The sequence below is a fragment of the Ornithodoros turicata genome, chromosome 2 (genome assembly GCF_037126465.1).
Source record: "Ornithodoros turicata isolate Travis chromosome 2, ASM3712646v1, whole genome shotgun sequence".
In the NCBI taxonomy this organism is placed as follows: domain Eukaryota; kingdom Metazoa; phylum Arthropoda; class Arachnida; order Ixodida; family Argasidae; genus Ornithodoros; species Ornithodoros turicata.
In genome coordinates, this window is record NC_088202.1 from 130,108,469 (window position 1) to 130,131,446 (window position 22,978).

Below are 22,978 nucleotides of genomic sequence, written 5' to 3' on the forward strand. Positions count from 1 at the left end.
AAGTTGACACGTTACACGCTTGGTGTCACTACACACATTTTTCAATGGTCATTGGTTTCAATGATCATTGAAGACTGCCCGTGTGACAGGGGTATAAGTGTAGGGGAACGTGAGGCACAGTTGGACGAAAAAGTTTGTCGATTTTTCGTATTTTTGTACAGGAAGGAAAACTTTGCATTTTTAACTCGACTGACTAGAACAAATCTTGTTTTATACTGGCCATACAAAATAAACAGTTATTTTTGAAGATATGCTCGGACAAATTGCGAAAATATAGATAGCTGACTCTTGTAACTGTGTGCCCCAGACTCGGGCAGAGTGTTACAACCAGTGGGGGAGCATTGTCGCGAAGCGAAATGGGCCGGCGAGTCGTCGAATAAACAGCAAACGGTTTATTAAACTACTTGGTAGCAAAACACAAGAGTGATAGCTCTCTGAACACAACTGAGTCCAAAGCATCAATGCTCCAGCTTGGAGCGCACAAGCATTTAAGCGTCGCGCCGCAAAGTCTAGAAACAGCACGTACGTTTGCCAGAGAGCAGGCGATGTGTCTGGAAGCTTCGTGCTTCTTCTTGAGCATGCGCTTGGATGAGATGTACCGTTTCGTGCCTGACCTGGAAGTTTCTCGAAGACGATTCGTGGCATTGCCCCCTCCGTAGACGTGGCATCGTCTCGATGCCGTTTCTTCCTCTTTTTTTTTTTTTTTTTTTTTTTTTCTCTCATGTTGTCTCCTTCCAGCCAGTCTTCAGCGCTACATGCTGTAGTACGGCCTGAGTCGAACGACGTGACTATTTCGGTCCTCGGGGGTCGTCGAGAGGGAGCGCTGCTCTCGGGTACTACTTCGTAATCCAGGTCTCCAATGCGCCGAAGTACTTTGTAGGTACAGAAGTACCGCTTGAGTAGCTTCTCGCTCAAGCCTCGTCGTCGAATCGGCGTCCAAACCCATACCAAGTCGCCTGGACTGAAGCGTACGTCTCGTCGGCGCAACTTGTGTCTTCTTTCATCGACGCTTTGCTGTTGACCAATGCGTAGTCTGGCCAGCTGACGGGCTTCTTCTGCTCGCTGTGTGAAGTCCAGAGCGTCGTTTTCCCCATCACTGGGTTCGTGGGGCAGCATCGCGTCCAGCATAGTCGATGCGTCATGGCTGTGTGCAAGGCGGAACGGTGTGAATCCCGTTGTTTCCTGGACAGTCGTGTTATAGGAGAACGTGACGTAGGGCACTATTTCGTCCCATGTCTTGTGCTCGACGTCGACGTACATCGAAATCATGTCGGCAAGGGTTTTGTTTAGGCGTTCGGTGAGCCCGTTCGTCTGCGGTTGGTACGCCGTTGTCCTCCGGTGAGCGGTGTGGCTGAGTCGAAGGATTTCTTGTGTTAGCCTGCTTGTAAATGCCGTTCCCCTTTCGGTGATTAAGGCCGTCGGAGCTCCGTGCCGTAGTACGATGTTCTCGATGAAGAACTTCGCCACTTCTGTTGCTGTGCCTTGTGGAAGTGTCTTAGTCTCAGCATTGAAGACTATTTACGGCAGCAGAATGCTTCTGCTGGCTCGCGACGCGACCTGTCCCCAAGCGTCCCCCACCGCAGCAGGTCGCCAGGAAGAGCACGTTCACCGTCACCGACAAGACGACCTGTGTGGTGCAGCCCTGACCGGGAAAACTGAAGACTGCAGCTCCGGGAGGTGAAGCTGCGGACCGACGACTAGTTACAATTCCTCCAACTCGACGAACAGCAACGCAGCACCGCCACGACGCTCGGAAAATTACCAGTAACCTGAAAATACTCATTGACGGCCATGAGATGATTGCATTAATCGATACCGGAGCCAACGGCTCCGTTATAAGTGGTATGCTGGCTAAGAAGCTTAGCAAGGTGCAAACGAAGTGGGATGAGCCTGACATCAGGACTGCTGTTGGACACGTCGTAACACCGCCTGGCCGATGCACTGCAGTCATACAAGTGCGTGACATCCAGTACGTCGTCAGCTTCGCCGTTCTGCCGAACTGCCCACGGGATGTAATACTCGGAATGGTCTTTCTAGTCGAACATGAAGCAGCCATCGACTTCACAAATGGAGTTATCTCTTTCAAAACACCGGAAACTGCGGAAGACAAATGGTGGGCACGAATAACCCCGGAGACGCGCGCAAACACGGACGTAACCGCCGTGACCAGTCAGCGCGTCAACCTGTCTCCCTTCTCGTCAGTCCTTGTGACCGCTATGTGCGACAGAGCACCAACTGGCTGTTTGTTGGCTGAAGGCAACACTCAACTTCTCCTCGAACGAGGAATTGGGATAGCACGAGGAATTGTGCCCGTAAGAAACGGAACAGTCGAACTACTGGTCACAAATTTTCGCCCGGAGCCACAACACCTCGCAAACGGCACGAAGATAGCCCTCATCGTAGACCAATACTCCACCAGGGATGTTTGCCTGATGGACACTGCTCGCATCGCGGTCACCACGGAACACGAGGCCGGACATTTCGACGTAAACCCTCGACTCAATACAACTCAAAAGCAAACCCTTCTCCAGATGCTCAACGATTTCAGTGACTGTTTCGCTGCACCGTCGAAAGTAAGACAAACGCCCACTGCGAAGCACCGCATCATCGTCGACGAAAAGGCCCGTCCAATTCATCGCATGCCGTACCAAGTCTCCTGCAAAGAGCGAGAAACGATCCGAAGGCAAGTAGAAGAGATGCTAAGAGATGACACTATCCAGCCGTCGACCAGTCCGTGGGCATCGCCGGTGATACTAGTGAAGAAGAAGGACGGAACACTCATGGGGGGGGGGGGGGGTTCTGCGTCGACTACCGGAACCTCAATGAGATAACGAAGAAGGACGTTTACCCGTTACCGCGCATCGACGACACGCTCGATCGCCTTCAAAACGCAAAATTTTTCACTTCCATGGACCTCAAGACTGGGTACTGGCAAATCGAAGTCGACGAACGGGACCGTGAGAAGACTGCCTTCGTCACTCCGGATGGACTTTTCGAATTCAAGGTTATGCCTTTCGGCCTTTGCACAGCACCAGCGACGTTCCAGCGAGTTATGGATACAGTTCTCGCCGGGTTGAAGTGGCAAACCTGCCTGGTGTACCTCGACGATGTTGTCGTCTTCGCAAGAACTTTCGAAGAACATGTTGAACGGCTGAAGCAAGTCCTCGAGGCTATCAGAACTGCAGGGCTGACGTTGAAGCCTCAGAAGTGTCGATTCGGCTACGAGGAACTCAGATTTCTCGGATATCTCGTGAGCAGCGACGGCGTACGCCCCGACCTCGAGAAGACGACGGCCATCACAAATTACCCTGTTCCTTCTAATGTGATAAACGTTCGAAGCTTTCTTGGCCTTAGCACCTACTACCGACGGTTCATTCCGAACTTCTCAAGAATTGCGTCGCCCCTGAATGCCCCGCACCTCCACCAGAAATGTCACGAAGCGAAATGGGCCGGCGAGTCGTCGAATAAACAGCAAACGGTTTATTAAACTACTTGGTAGCAAAACACAAGAGTGATAGCTCTCTGAACACAACTGAGTCCAAAGCATCAAAGCTCCAGCTTGGAGCGCACAAGCATTTAAGCGTCGCGCCGCAAAGTCTAGAAACAGCTCGTGCGTTCGCCATCGAGCAGGTGATGTGTCTGGAAGCTTCTTGCTTCTTCTTGAGCATGCGCCGGGATCAGATGTACCGTTTCGTGCCTGCCCTGGAAGTTTCTCGAAGATGATTCGTGGCAGTATGATACCAAGAGCATACGACGAATTAATTGATGCAAAGTCAACTTCGAACGTGTAGCAGGGCTCGAGGCGTCCGTTGGCGGGAGCGCACCGTGGGGTAGGCAAGACGGCAACAATATCGCTGCCATTTAGCAGTGCCATACCAGGAACGTCGGGATCGGCAATCGAATTCGGTCTTTTCTTGCTCTGCCTCAGAAAACTAGCTTCGCATTCCCCCTGTCAGAAACCCGACTTTATGTAGAAGCCGTACTATTCACCACACTGGAGTACAATGCTTCAGTGTGCCCCATGTGCTGGTGTTGGTGGTGCTGGTGGAAAGGCTCGCCGCCGTCGGCCTCACAGAGGTGGGCAACGTCACGACTGACACCCTGGGGGAATGTGCGTCCTGTGCCGTCTTCTAAGGGAACTGTGCCGACATATGTCTGAAAGCGTCTGAGGAAAACCCAGGAAAAACCCCAGACAGCACAGCCGGGCACCGGGATTCGAACCTGGGTACCTCCCAGTCTCAACGTGACATGGCCACCACGCTAAACGCTGAGCCACGGGAGCCCCATGCACTCCCGTAACACCGTGCCCCATCACACCGCTATATTGAGATGCGCGTATCAGCATGTGGCTGAGCGCGAGGAAACAGCCTGCCATCTTTTATTTCTAATTCTGAGTGATACCGCTATGGTAGCTAGAAAGGGTGGTACCCCGACCGGCGAGAGAAGCGCACGCTCCCGCTGGAAGAAAGGCGCAGAGGGCGCTCCGAGCCGGAGGTATGCAGAGCCGTATATTCCCCCCTCAATTTCAGAACTCTATTGGTCGCAAAGCTGAAAAAGTGGGTGGAGCTTCAGGTATAGGCATGACCCATTAATGGCCAGACTCCCTTTTAATATACGGCTCTGGCCTATCCTCACTATTTGTCCCCGTATCCAACATGGGCAGCGCCATTTTGGGTGGCAAGTGGATTGGATGGGATTGAAATGGATACCTCACGCAATCTGCAAAACGAGTGGATTTTTGGTGCAAATTTGATGTGCGCCACCAAGGGAGCGTAAGGCACATCGGGAACTGTCGTCTGCTTCCGTCGTTGTACCACTGCCGGCAGAACCACCTGCTGGGACAGATTCTGTCGTCGGTATGTTTTTTAAACAAATCTACATGAATAGTTTGAATATAAAAGGCAAGAGTGTTTATATCCATGAAATCCAGCAATTAAATATAAGATTGTACAGCACAGCGCCGTTTTTGTTATGGTTTCGTTGTGATCGCCGTGTTCGCTAGGCCTAACACGTCGACAAAACGTATTATTTTCAGTTAGATATCAGCGGATGAGCATAAGATGAAACTGATTTCCGAGAAACTTATATTAGGATGTACATTTGCAGCGTAAAATCAGGTTAATCTGTGAAATTTTTTTTGTAACGAAATCCCCGCTTCACTGTGTTTGTTTTCGTCGCCATTTTGGGTGGCAGTATGGTGTCATGGCGACCCCCTTGGTAAAAAGCAAACCAATCAGAGGAGCGAAACTGTGATTGACAGGTCGAGCCTCTTTTTGTGACTCCTCCCAATGGCCAGACTCTCTTTAAATATACGGCTCTGGGATAGGCTGATTGATAGCGCCCCATATTTCAAGACTTCATTGGTCGGAAAGCTGAAAAAGTGGGTGGAGCTTCCGGTATAGGCATGACCCATTAATGGCCAGACTCCCTTTTAATATACGGCTCTGGAGGTATGTAGAGTCACTGTACCGGGGGAAGAGTACCGCAACCGCTCCGCGTCGTCTGCTCCGGCAGCCATATTGCTTCCAAGCCGCCGCGGATCGCGTGTTAGGATAGCTGTAGTCAGTGTTACATCGCGTTGATTTCGCGGCTGTGCACCAAAAAGTTTGTGACTTCTTGTAGTGGGACTCGGCTAATACTTAATGAAACATGGCACAAGCGTCACTACAGTATAGTTTGTTGTATTCTGTAGCTAACCGACGAATTATGTTGGCGCGTGTTCGCCTCTAAAAGGCATCGTCGAGTCTCGTTTGCGCTCTATAGATCCGTTTTTTTTTTTTTTTTTTAGTTCACTTGTTTTGTGGACATAAAACTATAGCGGTCGTGTGCGCAGCTTCGGGTTGACATAAATAACCACCACCACTTCTATTCTCATCTCTTCGCAATTAAATTTCTATTTCACACGTTCAATGGCTATGTGAACGCCAACGTTTTTTCACGCGCATGTAAAGTGCTGTGGGTTGTTCTTCCAATTCCCCGCTCCAACGCAAGCAGTTGATCTTCCATGAGGAGTAGACCGTGAGCTTCAAGTCACTACATTCCGTCTCAGCCTTTGCTCGTTTCTTTTAAGACTGAGACCTCGTCGAGGGGACCATCACATGACTTGTCTGCAGGTTTTTCCTGCGCATATTCCTCGATGCTCTGATCACAGAAATTTGTGACGGTGTTGTCTTCCTCTGCAAAGTTGATTCACTCACAATTACAGCTCAATATTAGGAATAGTTTTCATAACTTTCAATATTTAGGAATATTTTTCATAACTTTCAATAGTTCTCATAGTGCATATCTACATATATTTCGACGCATTACCATCCTCCACTGCCCCTTGATCAATATTTAGGAATAGTTTTCATAAGTTTCAACAATTTTCATAGTGCACATCTACATATATTTCGACGCATTACTATCCTCCACTGCCCTTGATCTTACACTAGATTGTCATCAACTTCAGTGTGCAAGTCTTTTGGTGACTCCTCGGAGAACTCTGCGTGCGAAGAACGGGGGATAGGAGCCTTCCTCAGCCTCGTAGGTGTCCGGTATGCAAAACTGCTTGGGATTGCTGTCCACTTCAACTTCTTTCGAATCTCCTTGTCCTCGAAGTCGTCGCGACGTATGAAGTGGTCCTGATAGTGGCGTTTTGTTAGCACCGCAGGACAGGGAACGCAATGGGAAGATCCAACAAGCACTACTTTGATACGCCCGGCTGTTCTTCGCACAGTTGAACTGTTATTCAATACTGTGAGCAAAGGTTCTGCAATGAAAAATAAACCGTTCTTCCGGCATGTTCTGTGCCGATCTACGCGTCTCGTCACTTTTGCCCGTCGGAATGCAGAAAAATGCTTTGCCTGCCTCTGTCCCGTTGCAGCACAACATCTAGACATGGTTGTTCGTAGTTCCTCAGCTCTCTGAGATCCATTTCACGTACAAAAAACCAAGAGCGGCATACGAACGTACGCGCACATGCGTCCCAGCTATTGCGTTCCCCGTAGACCCGGCGGGAGGTTGGAAGCAAAGAGGAGGAAAACGCACCACGTGACGCGCCTCGGTGAATGAGCAAGGCGGCGGCACGGTGAAAGCGATTGCGATACTCTTCCCCCGGGTACAGTGACTCTAGAGGTATGCGTTCTTTCCCCCAGTCGGCGGTTCGCATTTCGATGAGTTTCGCCAATAATCGCTTTCCGAAGCATTTTCTTACGAGTTTATTTTTAGCCGAGACACTACGAACAAGGGCTACGTGTATTCCTGAACAAATGCGGGGCTTTCACATGAAAAACAATAAGAACAAAACGCAATTCGTACGATAACAGCCGACAGATTCTAGCGAGCGCAGAAAGCTGCCGCGGCTGCTCCAATTACATATCATACCTTTAGTTATCCGCCCTTTCCTCAGCAATAACGGCACTTTACTGCACAAACAGGATACATTTATGACTATTTATGACTAGAACAATCTTACAGCCCTGCCCAGAAGTCTTGGCCACTAGCATAGCAGCTACCGCAACGGAAATATTAAATAAATAATAAATAAAGCTCGTTTAAACAAATAATAAACAAATACAGCGCTTGGCATGGTCTTCCTGCGTGCTATATTAGTTTAGTCAAGACTGTTTGGACATATTCCTGTGTACTCTTCTCTGCTGTCTGTCGAGGTTTAAGCCCTTCACGTAAAAATAAAGCCTTAATTGTGATCAAATACAACTTGCGCATAGCACCTGTTAGTTGATTTCTGTGGAGCTCACCACCAACTTGGTGTGTTGAGGCTCGAGCACTGGTGGTCAACTCATGGAGGCTGTCAGGATGTAATTCGTACATGCTGAAAAATCTAGTGAAAGCTGCTTCAAAGGAAGAAGGGAAGGGTCCTTTTGTGCCGACGTATTCCCGGCGTCTACAGCTTCATCACCCATGTCAGAATCAGATGTCTTTTGCAAGGCACATGGCGACTCCTGGTTGTGGTTCCTCCTCTTGCGCTGAGCGGCCAGTTTCTTGGAATTTGTCTGGGAATTTTTGGATCTGTGGGTATTGTGCGTACCGCATCAGGGTAGGCCGGTTCATCGGCTCGATCTTGACGTTCACCACAAGTGCGTTGGCGTAAAAGTGCGTCCAAGTGTATTTCGCAAACGACGAATGCGTTTGGAGAGGCATGTCTACACTTGGTGTATGCTGATTCCATTCTTGAAACCTTTCTGGGTCCTGCGGAACGGCGAAGAGCGCCAAATTTCCAGTTGCGGAACGGTATCCAGTGTAACAGCCGGGCACAAAACAGTGTTTGACACGCTGCTTACGTTGTCTAGGCATTCAGGTGTCATCCCTGTGCGCTGAGAGAACTAAGTGGTCACTTGCCGAGAGACACGAAACGCTGAAAAGGCAAAAAAAAAAATAGAGGCGCGGGTCGGGGACGCAAGCAAAACGTACGCGCGAACGCGGCGAACATAGCATACCTCCAGCTCTGCATACCTCAGACTCGCAGCGCCCGCTGGCGCCGTCTTCCAGCGGCGGCGTGCTCCGATGTACGGGAGAAGCGGCGCGGTCCAAGCACCACCCTTTCTAGCTGCCATAATTCCGCTTTCATCTACCACTGTCACACAGTCACAGGATTCAAGTCACTACTGTGGTATACCACAAAGAAATGTCATCGAAATATTTTTTCTTCGTCCGGAAATACGTCCGCCAGTACGATTTGCGACCGATTGCTTGCCGATTTGCGTGAACTGATGACGATGTCGCACTGTTTGACGGACGCCGTTACAGTTCCGCTTTTCTAAGGTTCCCGAATGAGGTAAATATCGGCAGTGTAACACTCTGCCCCATGCCTCACTGTGCCTCACGTCCGCCTAATCATCTATGAGTTGCTGAAGCGACGCCGAGACGCAGAGATCGACACCACCACGTGCCACCTTAGGGCTCCTATACTTTTTTCCAGCCAGCCTCACACCCAGCGCTTTTGCAGCCTCTGTAAGCCTGAAAAGAGGAAAGCGATACCAGGGACGAAGCACACGACACGTGTGCTTTCCTTCTGATAGGCCTGGGCGGTAGACAGTTTTCAATGCGCTCCTCCGCCTAGACGGCGCTGCGTTTTCAATATGGCGGCGTCCACGGGTAAACCGTGTATAGTTTCTGTGTCGGCGCACTACAGCGCACTACTTGTCGAGACGTAGAGGGGTACGTCCAGCTATTGCAGACCTGACTTGTGCGCCGGTGGCACTTTGACCGGAGGCAGCGTCAAGCTGGTTTTTGGGTCGGCGGCGCGAGCATGCAAATGCTAACCATGCTAACCTATGTCATACGGCCATACCATTGCGGTGGGCGAACGGTATCTAACGTGGTATGTACGCAGCAATCGCCTGGTTATTTGCGAGGAGCCACCAAGCGCATAAACGCATGCCATTCCGTAAAAGCAGAACTGTCGTGCATGTTTTGTTTTCTTTTTTTAATCTCTGCGTCTGCCCTTTTGACACGCTGCCACAAGAACAGAACCCTCCACTTTGATTAAGTTGCCGGATTATTTTTGTATGCAGAACCATCCAACTGGATTAAGCAGGGTTACAGGTACTGTAAAGCATTAGACAAGCATGATATGCCGGTGATGTGACTAGAGACTCTGTTGCTTCTAAATACCATATGCGGAACCATACGACCGACAACGCGCTATAAATATTTTTAATTTGCCATGAAAGAGGCGGCGTAGTGGAGCGGTGCGACGCCTGGTGTCAAACGACCCCCTGTACAGCGAGCAACACTGAAAATTGGTATTACACACTATTACATCGGAACTTCGTTATTTTAGTAACCATATTCTTAGTTTTCCTGTTTACCTATGCATTCTGACACCCCTGTTAACAGTTTAACCTGTTAACTCCTGTTCTTGCGAAGTAACCCTGCGCTGGCCGCTGTTCGATGGAGGCTCTCCCTACTTCTCTGCTGCGCCTGCGCGCTCCTTCTGTTCGTGACCTCTTTCGAACGAACAAACTCTCTCTGTGAACCTCTGTGAGCAAACAAGTCCCGACGCTGTCTGGCTTCTTGAACATCTGACACATTTTTTTCAACGGCTCAGCATTTCATTTCAGTTCGCTTATCCGTTTATCCTCAGATGTGGATCGTTGTGTGGGTTGCAGGGGCGGATTTTATGATGGATTGTCGTGGATTGTTATGTCGGGGACAGTGTTATACGCACGCAATGTGGTTGCCGCCGCGTGTGTCAGGAGTACGGATTCATTTGAATACCTAGTACAGTGTTGCTCGTAATCTTTAATTGTAATTTTCTAATTAATTGCACCGTCGATTGGAATGAAACTTGCGCAGTTTTTGTCCTAGTGGCTTGGGCTATCGAATAGCCACACTAAATGACATTTGTTCGATGCTGTTTTACAGTACCTTTAAGCCCATCGGCGCGCCGAGTTGGCGCCAGTGGCGGCGACGGCGGCGCGAGTCGGGGGTGCACAGGTCTATGCAGACAATAGGAACCAGCGTAGGGAGGTGCTTAAACGAGCCGTTCCTATTTTGGTTTAAAAGGGCTAAAAACCTTGTGCTAGTGCACTCGAAAGAGACGAGACACACACACCGGCAATGAGCTGACAACTACGTTTTTTAACACTTTTAGAAGGTCTCATCAACCCGCCCAGGTTTTAAAGGTACTGTAAAGCAGCACCGATCAAATGCCATTTAGTGTGGCTATTCGGTAGTCCAAGCCACCAGGACAAAAACTGTGCAAGTTTCATTCCAATCGACGGTGCAGTTAATTAGAAAATTACAATTAAATATTACGGGCAACACTGTACTAGGTATTCGAAAGGAATCCGTACTCCTGACACATACGGCGGCAACCACATTGCATGTGTATAACACTGCGCCCGACATAACAATCCACCATAAAATCCGCCCCTGCAATCCACACAACAATCCACATCTGAGGATAAATGGATAAGCGAACTGAAATGAAATGCTGAGCCGTTGAAAAAAATGTGTCAGACGTTCAAGAAGCCAGACAGCGTCGGGACTTGTTTGTTCACAGAGGTTCACAGAGAGAGTTTGTTCGTTCGAAAGAGGCCGCGAACAAAAGGAGAGCGCAGGCGCAGCAGAGCAGTAGGGAGAGCCCCCATCGAACAGCGGCCAGCACTGGGTTACTTCGCAAAAAGAGGGGTTGACAGGTTAAATTCTTAACAGCGGTTTCAGAATGCATAGGTAAACAGGAAAACTAATAATATGGTTACTAAAATAACGAAGTTCCGATGTCATAGTTTGTAATACCAATTTTCAGTGTTGCCCGCTGTACAGGGGGTTGTTTGACACCAGGCGTCGCACCGCTCCGCTACGCCGCATCTTTCATGGCAAATTAAAAATATTTATAGCGCGTTGTCGGTCGTATGGTTCCGCATATGGTATTTAGAAGCAACAAAGTCTCTAGTCACATCACCAGCATATCATGCTTGTCTACTGCTTTACAGTACCTTTAATGCTCTTCATTTCTTATGGCGAATTCGCGTGGTCGTTTCCTGGCAGATTTTTTTGCCAAATTCTGAGCAACTGCGTTTGCTTGTTCAAAACGTAGCAATCTCGTGTGTTCTCGTGGCGCTTTCAGAGCACCAGGAATTTGACAGCTAGCAGTGTGACATTCTTGTAACGATAGTTCACACTCAGAACATCTACGTTGTTGTGGTGTTAGTTACAAGCACAATGTACGAGTAACCTGAGAAGTAACTTGTGTACTTAGATAATTATGTTAAATAAAATATTCTGATCAGCACTTTTCCGCTCTGACTCGAAGCGACCGGGCAGCAGATCGCCCCGGTGTCGTCACATCCGCACCGCGAGGGTCGCGAGTGCCCTCTTTAGCCCGCACGTCGAAGTTCACGTGGGTTGGCAGACGACGTAACCCGAAGAGGAGCGACCGCGATACCCCTTGTGTGATACAAGCGACTAAAACCGCTAGATTCCTGGCACTCATTTTCGGGTGGAATGGTCACATCAATCACCGCGGACGCCGGCCTATCAATTTCCGAGCGCTGCAACGAAATGACCAACCGAATTCTCCATTGGAGAACCTGTGTGTTTTGTCTTTAGTTCTCCCTGTCTTGGGCTATAGTGGGTTACTCTGGCTTTTATCTTCTTCATCGTCATGTACCGTCTCGCCTCCCTCCTTGCCCTTCTGCCCTCAGTTCTTTGGTTGAACATGACCATAGGATGCAGATCAATGGTTTACTGGGTAGCAGCATGTCAACATTATCTCCGAGTGCGCGTGTACAAAGATTAGGACTCCTGTCCATGGTCCGTCTGTTCGGTATTTGTCGTAATTCGTTATATTGCCAACGTAATAGATCCAAGAAAGGGATCCAAAAGACAGTCTCTGTGTTAGCTACATTACTGTGAGATTACGTGTGTCACAATGACTTTTCTTATTGACTTTCTTCAGGAAGACTCTGGCTACGACACCGTGGTCAACCACAAGTAGGTTGTAAACGGGACGTGCTTCATCACAACTGTGCCCTTCTCTCTTCTCAAAGTGGGAGCGCCACCACGCGACGCACACCTCCGCCACCGTGCAAGGAATACGTTTTTTGACTTGTGCTTTTCTAGTAACACAACCCCAACGAGGATACACACGCCCTGTAGACGTCATCGATCACGTGACTGTGCAGTAGACCACGTGAGTGAATTCCCCGTAGAGTGCGCTGAGACGCGCGCGCGCTGTGTGCGAGACAAACTACCACAAAACGACAGCGACTTCAACACGTACGACGAACTAGCTGGTATCTTGTCCGAAGGAGTCTGGTGACGTCAAGAACAAAAGGACATCAACACAGTGAGCATCCTGAATGGGAAAAGGTGAAGAGGGTTGGTGTTCCAGAGTTTTTGCTCTCTTTGACAGCGTGATTTTGCAGCGTGACAAGATTTTGGTCACGAATACACTGGGAGCGTCCGATATTTATTTATTTTTTATTACTTTTTACTTATTTGTTTATTTTTCTTTTCTTTTTTGCTAAATTGAACGATTTCAAGGACTTTTTGAATGTGTGGGGCATATTGTTCCCTGTTGCCGTCAAACGGCAATCTCTTCATTACACAATTTCCGTCATGCTTTGCAGATAAGCTCTGCAAGGAGTCTGATTTTTCTTTTTTTTTTCGATATATATCTGTCCTGATTCTGAATGGTGCCTTTCGAGGAAACAAGAGCATGTGTTGCGCTTTTAATTCATACTCGTTTGAGTTCTTTCAGTACATGTCAAATGCGAGTAAGGCATACTGCTACCACGTCCGTTCCGTGCGCCTCGTTACAAACTCAAAATCCGAATACACTGAACTGTAAACATTAGCATTCGCTTGAATCGATCGTATATTTGTTGCTTTTGAACCTTCGTCACTTGTCCTGCGAACTATAGTATTGCGAGACAACAACTTTACACCTATAACTGAGGCAACTGTTTATTTGTAAATAGAATGTACAGCAAGTGCCGGATTAGTGCAGTGATATCTGCTATAGAAGCTGACGAAAAGAGTGAGATTTTCTGTCGTGTACGACGGGTATCACGTGATCTGTACATATGATAGGACCTATGAGAGTATTGTCCACGTTCATTATCACGGTGTATTCGAATGCATTCGAATTGTGTTTTGCCTGTCTGTGTGCTTACCTGTAACGCACCCTATCGTCTACTTTGTTGTACATATTATCACATGATCATCGATAAGGCGCCCTGTGTATAGATGTCAGGGCCCGTTAGAAAATATGTTGCGCGATGTCGCCTGGGCAGTAAATGAAGCTTCATCTAATATAACTGATGCTGGGAATAAGTTTCACAAGTTGGTACTGTGCTGTACTCAGGGTCGGATGTTACGTCTTATTGTAGTCAGAAGGGAACCATTTGGCGTTGTATTCCTTGCGATAAGCCTTGTGTATCTGAGTGGTTGTATGCAGTGGCCGAACTAGTCACGTAATCCTCAGCTTTGCGGCATGTGCTGCACTCCATGAACTGGCGTTTTTGACGTAACATTTGCGTCTTTCCGATCATTTACAGACCTCTGTATCGGGGAGAGCACCTGAAATTTTACTGAAGTTTACATTGTTTATAACGTTAACTTTATTTGTTAAAGTTAAAGTTGATAAAGCTCGATAAAAATAAGAAATTAAAGTGCCACTACGGACTATGATATTTATTTCATTTTTTGTTATAATGAATCTCGCTCAAGGACACGGGGAGCGAAATATGAATGCCATGAGTCGTGCGTTCTTTTTTTCTTAAGCCTACGCCTGACTAACCTCTCCTCCTTTTTTTTTTTTTTTTTTTCAATAGACATATTTTCCCGTGAGTCAACATCACGCGCTTCCACTAATTTTTGAAAGAACCCGCAAAACTTCAGTTTCGTGTTCTCCAGGAGTAGGTGACGTCACCGACAGCTCTGGCGTCCGTATCCTAGCAACAGCATGCGCCTCCGCCCCGCGTTGGAAGACTGGCAGCAGCTGTGGTGAGGAGACGGAAATCGACCTTCGAGGAGAAATGTTGTCAGACGCGTTGGCGGATTGGGCACCCCATGACGTCATACTTTTCAAAACTAGTATGTAATTAATTTTATTACTTCTGCGTCACTTACCGTGTATTGACACGAGCGACCTCACGGAAAATTCTAGTGGAAGAAAAAGCGAAAACACTGATCACGGAACCAAAGTTTCGTCCCGTGTTATGGTGAGCATTCACACGGTGCCGGAATATCGGGGGTGGCGTACTGCTCTCTTAGCAGACGACACATAGCAGATTACACCGTCAGCGTCCTTTTCTGTCTTCTGCTACGGAATATCTTGTGGCTGTGTCGCAGGCAGTGATGGGCAAAGTACCCAAAATTGTACTTAAAATAAAGTACCCAGTACCCGGCATAAGTAGTAACAGTGCAAAGTATCGCATTCCAAATGTACTTCAAGTACTGTACAATGTACTAGGCCAAGTACTTACTTTAAAGTACTCATCAAGTATTTTGCCAATTTAGTTTGCAGGCAAATTTATGGAAATCGCACTGCAAACCTTCATCTTTTATGTGGCTTTATTATCTGCAACAATATAATCCATGCGACCATTAAAAATGGTAGAATGCATAAATCAAAAGTCACGTGTGCCCTTCAGTCTCTTACTTTTACTGAATCACGTAATTCTTGAAAGCCAATCACAGATTGTGAAATAGAGTGAATCATGTATTGGGAGAACCGGAGAGACAAAGCCAAAATCATCTTGCTTCCTATTTTCCTTCCTGCCTTCCTATTTCCTGTTTTCCTTTTCCTAACTGTAGAACAGCATGAAAGTATTGTGAATAACTTGTCAACATTTCGAGCTTGTCAACAATGAAGTTTCACCAAAAATACCCCTGCAAGACATTTCGTCGTGATGAAACTCCCCAATCACCATCATAAAATAAAGTTGTTGTTGTTTTATTTCGTCGTATTTCCCCGATTTTCGTTTTTGCAATCCCATTTGGGTACTTGAGTACTTGGTGGGAAAGTACTAGAACAGTACAGCACAAAGTACAAAAGTACTCGTGAATGTACTTAAAGTAGTACTTGACTACTAGGTACTCGAATTACTTCCCATCACTGGTCGCAGGATGTTCCCCACGGTTAGCAGAGTACGTGAAGATACGACGTTGAGCGCTCGTGCTCACGTGACAGCAAAAACCTATGACGTTTTTCGCATCTTCCGCTGGAGTGTTCCGGGGAATGTCGCTCGTGTGAATACAGGGTCAGAGAACAATAGGTTGGGAGGATATCGCATGAGACACGGAGGTAGCAACGACATAAATTTGGTATAGGATTGCGAGATTTTGTCCGCAGTGGCACTTTAACCTCTAGATGTAATAGCTTTCATTGTCTGCGACTTCGTATCATCGCTGATAAGAGCTACCATTCCTGAATAACAATCATGCAGTGCAATAAATACAAAACCGTGACAATATGGCCGCCAGTGCAACGGGATGTCTCGAACGAGGGAAGAGAAGTCAACTTGCTCTTTCCGGTTGTCGTCTCTGTGGTGCTCCGAAATCCCAGCAACTGGTGGAAAATATCCTTCGCAGAGAATGGCATTCATGCTCAGTAATTTGTACCACGTAAGTAACTCGCTGGTGTCGATACCGCTGAGCGAGGCACACCTGCGGAAAAGTCAGGCCGCTGTGTGCACCGTATACCATAGTCTTGGTAGCTGGTGCTTTAATGCTACTGTTCTTCCACTGTAGTGTGCGTCCTTTATAATTTGCACGTGTATTATGGACGTTCATCAGTAGTGTCATTTATGACTATAAAGACGGCAGCGAGTAACAGTAAAAAATATAAACCCGAATATAAGAGGGAAAAAAATAAAGGTTACTGCTCAGTGACATTCTGGCAACAAATCATGCCAACCGTAGGAAGTCCTTGTGATGGTCTTATTTCCGGCTCTTGTGCCGTTTCCTGTTTTCCTTTTCTTTTTTTTTCTTTTTTCAAGCTAATACTTTGGGTCAAGAGCACTCCTATAGGACAGCTTCGCCCACAAATCTAAGGACGCCTGTGATTGGCTTAGGCGGACGAATGACGCCACGGAGTCACACTCACAACGTAGTGCTCCCGCGTGCTTCGAAGTGCTGCTTTTACATTGATCACGGTGCGAAAACACTCGTGGGAGCCGACATACATAGAGCACATTTGCGGGCTTTTAAAGTAGAGTTGTAAAACATTTGAGTTAGTAAGAAATATGTAACTCGGCTTCCTCGTCTGCCTATAGCGCCAGCCATCTCACCGCATGCCCAATTGTGTGTGCGCGGAAATAGACCTCTTTTACAGTGGCGCTCGTGCTGTCTCGGAGTGCAGTATTCTGTTCTTTTTCTCTTGCGTTTACTATCCTGCATGCCAAGCTGCTAATTTGCCCGCTAAACATATTTTTATATTTTGTTCCCGTGCATGGCGCAATAAGTAACTTCCACACTATCACATCACATCTGGCTCACACTATTCCACTATCTGTTTTGCTGCATCTTTCAGCCAAAATCCTGTGTAACTGGTGGAGTATATTCAAGAGCTGACGATGACCCCCTTGACCCTTCCACTCGGACTAAACAGTTTGCCATGTACTTCATACCCATATTTGATGTGCGATATATGCTTGTTTCATTATGCTTTCATCATTCTACGATGCCGAAATACTTTGTTCATGACTACAACGTATGTGCCACAAGAATTTTTTCAAGTACTGATATCACGAGTGTGCAAACTGGACTTTACCGACATGTCAGCACTTGGAACACGCTTTTCCCAAAGGATCCGACCCTGATGGTACTCTCGACGGTTTGTAAGTTCCGTGAATATAAACCCATCTTCCAGTTTTCTGTCTGCACCTCTAATTGTATACCACTCTGGCATTTCCTTCCAATGTAGATATGGATCGCTTTCCTCTCAGGAATAAAGCCGTATATTTGATAAAGTGTCGCTGTGTATCCCAGGTTACGTGTTTCCACTATGCCTGCTTCGTCCACATGGTTACGAATGCAGAGTAATACATCTTATGTTGCGCAGCTTATCGGCAATAACTGGCATCGAGGCGATTCCACCGCAAGAGGCACCGATGGGGAAAGCCTGCAAATGTACTCATTGATCTTTTATGTATAACGCATTACATTTTACGTTAAATATTCAACGAGACAATATGCTGATTTGGGTTGATCGCGACATAACTAAGGTTGTTTCAAGAATCAAAAATAACAAAGACTGTTAAGAGCATCAACTATTTACTATATAGAAGATACGAAGGCAGAAAAAATAGGCGATGTCAAGTTGCCGGTGGTGAGTAAATCAAAGAGTGATCTTAAACGGTAGGAACAACTTATTTATTTACACATGGTAAACAAGACTTTCGTGCACGAGACTGCAAGAAACCTGAAGTAACCTGAAGAAGTGCAGTCTCGTGCACGAAAGTCTTGTTTACCATGTGTAAATAAATAAGTTGTTCCTATCACTCTTTTATTTACTATATACATTAAAAAACAAGACTTTCGTGCAGTAGGCTGCACTTCTTCAGGTTTGAACCTGAAGTGAAACCTGTGCCTGAAGTGCAGAAACCTGAAGTGCAGCCTACTGCACGAAAGTCTTGTTTTTTAATGTATATAGTAAATAGTTGATGATCTTAACCGTCTTTGTTATTTTTGATTCTGCATCGCCGGAAACTTGTACATTGTTTTTCTTCACGCTTTACGTTGTTTCAAGAGAATGAACTGAGTTATCATCCCATCCCACCTCATCTCATCCTCATTCATGTTGTTGCTATTGTTGTCATCATGCAATGCACTTAGAAAGAATGCGTTCGCAGGAGAAAGACATAAGCACGCAGTGATGGCGTTCTATGTACGTTCATTGTATTTCATCACTCCTTTTATAAGAGAGAGTCCATTTACTGTGGATCATATTCAACACAACAGCTCGCTTTCATTTTTGTCAAAACGAAAGCGTTATGTTTCAGTAAAATCATTGTGCTGTTAACGTGATTTTACATTCTGGTCTTGTCTCCTGCAGAAAAAAAAAAACTTAAATTCAATTGGGAGAAAGGGGGGAATGAGAAGTTGGACCCTACACCTTGAGCCCTTCCCCCTTTTTTCTTTTTTTTTTCCCGTACACACACACTGGTACTGGGGTGCAAGAATAAGTCAACAGACGTTGGAAAAGATCAAGACCCATCAGCCACAAGGGTGCAATAAAGCTACAAGGTGGTAACAACAACAACAACAAATACACTGATGATGATGATGAATGAGGACAAGGTGGTAAATTTGCGATGACCACCGAGGTTTTCACTGCTCGCATTAAACCGCTACCGATTGCCAAAGTCAAGTTCGTGTGTTTATTGACCACATAACCCAGGCAGCACCCAATGTGGGTCCAGGCTAAACAGATATTGTCTATCTCGGATTCCCAATGTTGGCCCAATTTTACAATTGCAATCCGGCCCATACAAGGCCTCATATTGGCATGCCAATATTATGCTCCAGTATTGCCACTGTAGACTCCATATTTCCCAGGCAGCAGCTCAATATTGGTCCCATATTGGGTAAATGGGAAGTCAATATAGGCCCAATCATGGTACAATATTGGCACGCCCACATCCAAGTACCGGTTTGCCGGTGCAGTTATCACATTCCCTTGTCTTTTTTGTGTGTGTGTGTGTGTTTCTTGCGTTACTGGTGCAGGCCTATGAACTGAATTACGACGTTCTGACCGAAGACTTCGTGCTGAAAAAATGAAAGAAAAAGAAACGAAGATGATGAAGAATTCTTCACCCGAAAAAGAATGCCAAAACTCTTGGCACAAGACGCCTGGAGGCACACAATGGGTATCACACCACAGGCTTCTTGTTATTGTTGCGCTTCAAACTATACTCACAGGGGTTCAGCGGCTTTCGTTCGGCACCGTATATTAGAACAGATGCATGCCGATATTCGACACCGCTTGGACCTGTTTGCAGTTGCAAAATTGGGCCAATAGTGGCCATCCCATCTATCCAATATATCTTCGGAAGACGCTGACTAACTTCGTCTGTGCTCTTAGAAGAAACGCATGGAAGGTACGTTGTCCACTACTAAACATTACTTTCCTTCTTGCCGTTATTCCGTACGCAACTCTCCGAAGTCTTGGTCCGTTACATGGCGACGACAAGCAAGAACAGCAATCCTTAACGTGATGTGATTTCACAGGCAGGAATTGGTATTGCACTAGTTCTAGTTTTAGTCCTAGTTTGTTGAGACAGTTATATGGGGGCCAGTCCATGTGAGTGGACCTCCAATATTGTTTGGTCGCCGGCAATATGTAGACCTTATTTTTCATTTTCATGGAATATCGCTTGGCAGACGGCTACATGCAAACTGTATTGCCAGTTTTCAGGTAATATTCTTTCGCCGACGGCTATATGTTAGACCACTTGCCCACTTTCACCCAATATTGTTTGGTCGCCGGCTATATTCGGGCCGTATTGCCTGCGTCGATTCAATATTGTTTGGTCCTCGGTTATATGTAGACCACATTGCCCATCTTCAGATGTCGCCTGTTTGCTGGTTATATGGCGACCATATTTCCAATGACCAGCCAATATTGGCCGGTTGTTGGCAATCTTGGACCAATATTCCCATGCTGCAACAATTATTGGAAGAATAATGGTAATCGTGGTCCTAGGACCGGTAGTTCTGTTGTCCCGACAATAATAGACCAAATCAGCGTGTGCCTGCGAACGGTCTACAGGTAACTCGATGTTCTCCTATAGTCGAATTGGCCCTGAACGATGTAATGCCTAGTAAAAATTATAATCCAGTTCCTTCGAGCTTCAGTCCAGTGTAGTTCCTTTCTCCCGCTCTTCCGATCTCCTCGAGCAACGCCGCAGAAGGCCCGCTTAATGCCTTCTCTCCTCCTTCGCACGTAGACAAAACACAGGCTTTCAGAAGTGCTTGGTACTTGACCTCTGCTTTCTTGCGTGCGTACCACTCTCTGAGCATTGAGTTTACAATATCATCTTTGCTGCTGCACTATAGAAGAATACATAGAAGAACAATATACAGAAAAGTACGCAACTGAAAACTTACCCTTCTAGAGAACTATCATAGCTCTGGCGCATTATGACCTTTGTTGCGCCACTAAACCCCAATCAGCAGCGTAACAAAGCACAGGCTTTCTGTGGCTACCGGCGGCTGCGCATGCGCTTGATGACGTCGTGTGGGCGATCGGGCTTGGCTTCTAGGTGGTGTTGCCTCGAGCAAACGCCGTCGAACTTGAAGAAACACTTTCAGGTAATTGACTTTTAGAGCGCATCTCTTAAGCGCCCATTCCCGCGTTGAGCGGCGTCGGCGGTGTAACCAGCAGAGCGAACGAGGAGCGAAGCGAACGATGAAAGCACGGGAGAGCGTGAGGAGCAAAGCAGCTGGGAGGCGTACGGCGAGAATGAAGAGAGCGCGAGGAGGAAAGCGAAGAAGGAGGGCACGCTTGGGAAGCGGGAACGCATCTGGATTCTGGTTGCAGTTCCGTGAGCTTGGCTCCAACCATGCGACTGCAACCGTGGCGGCCCCAAAATCGCACGTATAAAAAAAGACATGTACTCCTATGCCAAGAGTCATCCGCAAAAGTTGGTATACGTGGCACTGAGTCGCACTACAGACATGACCGGGTTGTACCTCACCAACGTCAACCTCACAACGACTGCACGAACTGGGATAGGAGCGTTACCTGAAGAAAGTACTATGTGTGGAAAATAAAAACAGTGGTGTATAGCTCAACCTAAACAGCTGCGCTGAAATTTCGCATTACCGCGATTACCGTAATCGTCCAGAGATTTTTTTAAATTCTTAAACTGCATTGATCATGCAGTCAAAGTTAATGGGCTATCGCTGCACAGTCTCGCAACATTCATTCACGAAGTGTGTAGGCACGTCTGTTTTTGTTTTTTAAATGTGATTTGGAATTTATAACACATTGGAATTTACAACATATTTACAAATGTAACTTGTACAAGTAGCTGACAAGCTGATAAAAATAAATTTTCGTTCAACCCGAGTCTCACTCCTTGTTGATTTTGAAAGTAACTCCGAAGTAACTCAGTTGCTCGAGCAGTAACTTAACTGGTTACTATTCCTGGCGAGTCACTGTAACAGTAACTAAGCCACTTTATTTGTGCAGTAGCTACAAAGGTAACTTAGTTACTTTTCTGAGTAAATATTCCCCAAGACTGGCCGAAAGCAGGCTCGTGATTGGCGGACTCACGTCGTGTTGCATCACGTCGTCCGGCGATCAGGCTTGGCTTCTCGGTGGTGTTGTCGTGTTGTCTCGAGCCAACGCCACCTGGGACGGCTGTGTTTATTCGCTCGGAGGCGCTCACAGCGGATATGTCGTCACATGGCTGGCTCGAAGGCATATGAGAATTGGCTCAGATACGCCCGCTCTGTGTTTGGACCACGACCTACGCTATACTAGGTAGTATAGTACACTAGTATAGTATAGTGTACTAGTATAGTAATAGGTCGTGGTTTGGATATTCGCTCAGAGTCACCTCCTGCTCGCTTCTCTCGGAACTTGGGGAGCGAGCTTGCAGATCCTTCCCACAATTCCTGAGCTAGAAGATGGCCGCTATTTTGAAATGGTTTTCATTTAGACCGCCTTACCACTCGAATCAGATTGTGGAATTTGTCATAAGTGCTTAAATTATGCCCCTGGTGTAAAAATGTAAATGTCACTGGGAATGAAACATGTCGAACAACTTTACGTGACGTAGGCTTTCATGCAGAGTTTGCATTTCATCAGAACATATTGTGAGGAAGATGACATCGGTTGAACTGGAGTCTTCAGTCGTCAAATCGCGTCATCGACGGCGGAGTCCGCAGAGCTGGTGGCGAAGGACAGCCGCACCTCCACCAAATGTGAGGCAGCGCAGCGTCGTGATGGCTACGTTTAATGAACGAATAATATAAGGCGAGCGAGGCAGATCTGTCGTTGTCGTCGTCTTCCTCACACTATGTACAACATGGAATGGTGGACAAAAAGAAAAAAGAAGGAACACAAAATAAGAAAAACTCTAAAGATACATAGAAGTGAAATCTTCGTGCAATTAACATATGGGAACAGACAGCGCGAGTTCCACCAGAATCTGTGTGCTGTCTATGGGACGCATGCTGTCCAAGTCCTTTGTTACAAGTGATAAACAGTGGACGAGCACCAACGGGAAGCAGACGACACAACAATAGATGCTGCGCAAGCGCATTATCGTTCTTGCTCGGTCGCGTATATGGAATTTTCTTTTGTCCTATAGGTTTCCCCGACCGACCGGTTTCCGGTTCGATAACGCACTTCCGCTCAGCTCGGGCTCTGCTCCGAGCGAATAAACATAAACGCCCCTAGACAAAGGAAGCCTCGTCTCCGTCCTCCGCCACGTGGGCATAAAAAGGCGGCACGTCTTTTTCAACTTCAGCCAATCGCCGCAGACGATTTTAAACACAGGCTTTCTGTGAC

The 22,978-nt window shown here is 46.9% G+C and overlaps 1 protein-coding gene across 1 annotated transcript in view; it reads left to right on the plus strand.

The window, feature by feature from the left end:
- LOC135386132 (uncharacterized) overlaps window positions 1-17,420 on the plus strand; it is a 305,833-nt gene extending 288,413 nt beyond the window's left edge. The window contains exons 8-9 of the mRNA XM_064615884.1: window positions 12,407-12,828; window positions 16,988-17,420. Of these exons, the coding sequence (XP_064471954.1) occupies window positions 12,407-12,445 (39 nt within the window). The 3' untranslated portion in view covers window positions 12,446-12,828; window positions 16,988-17,420. The remainder of the gene's footprint in view (window positions 1-12,406; window positions 12,829-16,987) is intronic.
- Window positions 17,421-22,978: the final 5,558 nt, after the last annotated feature.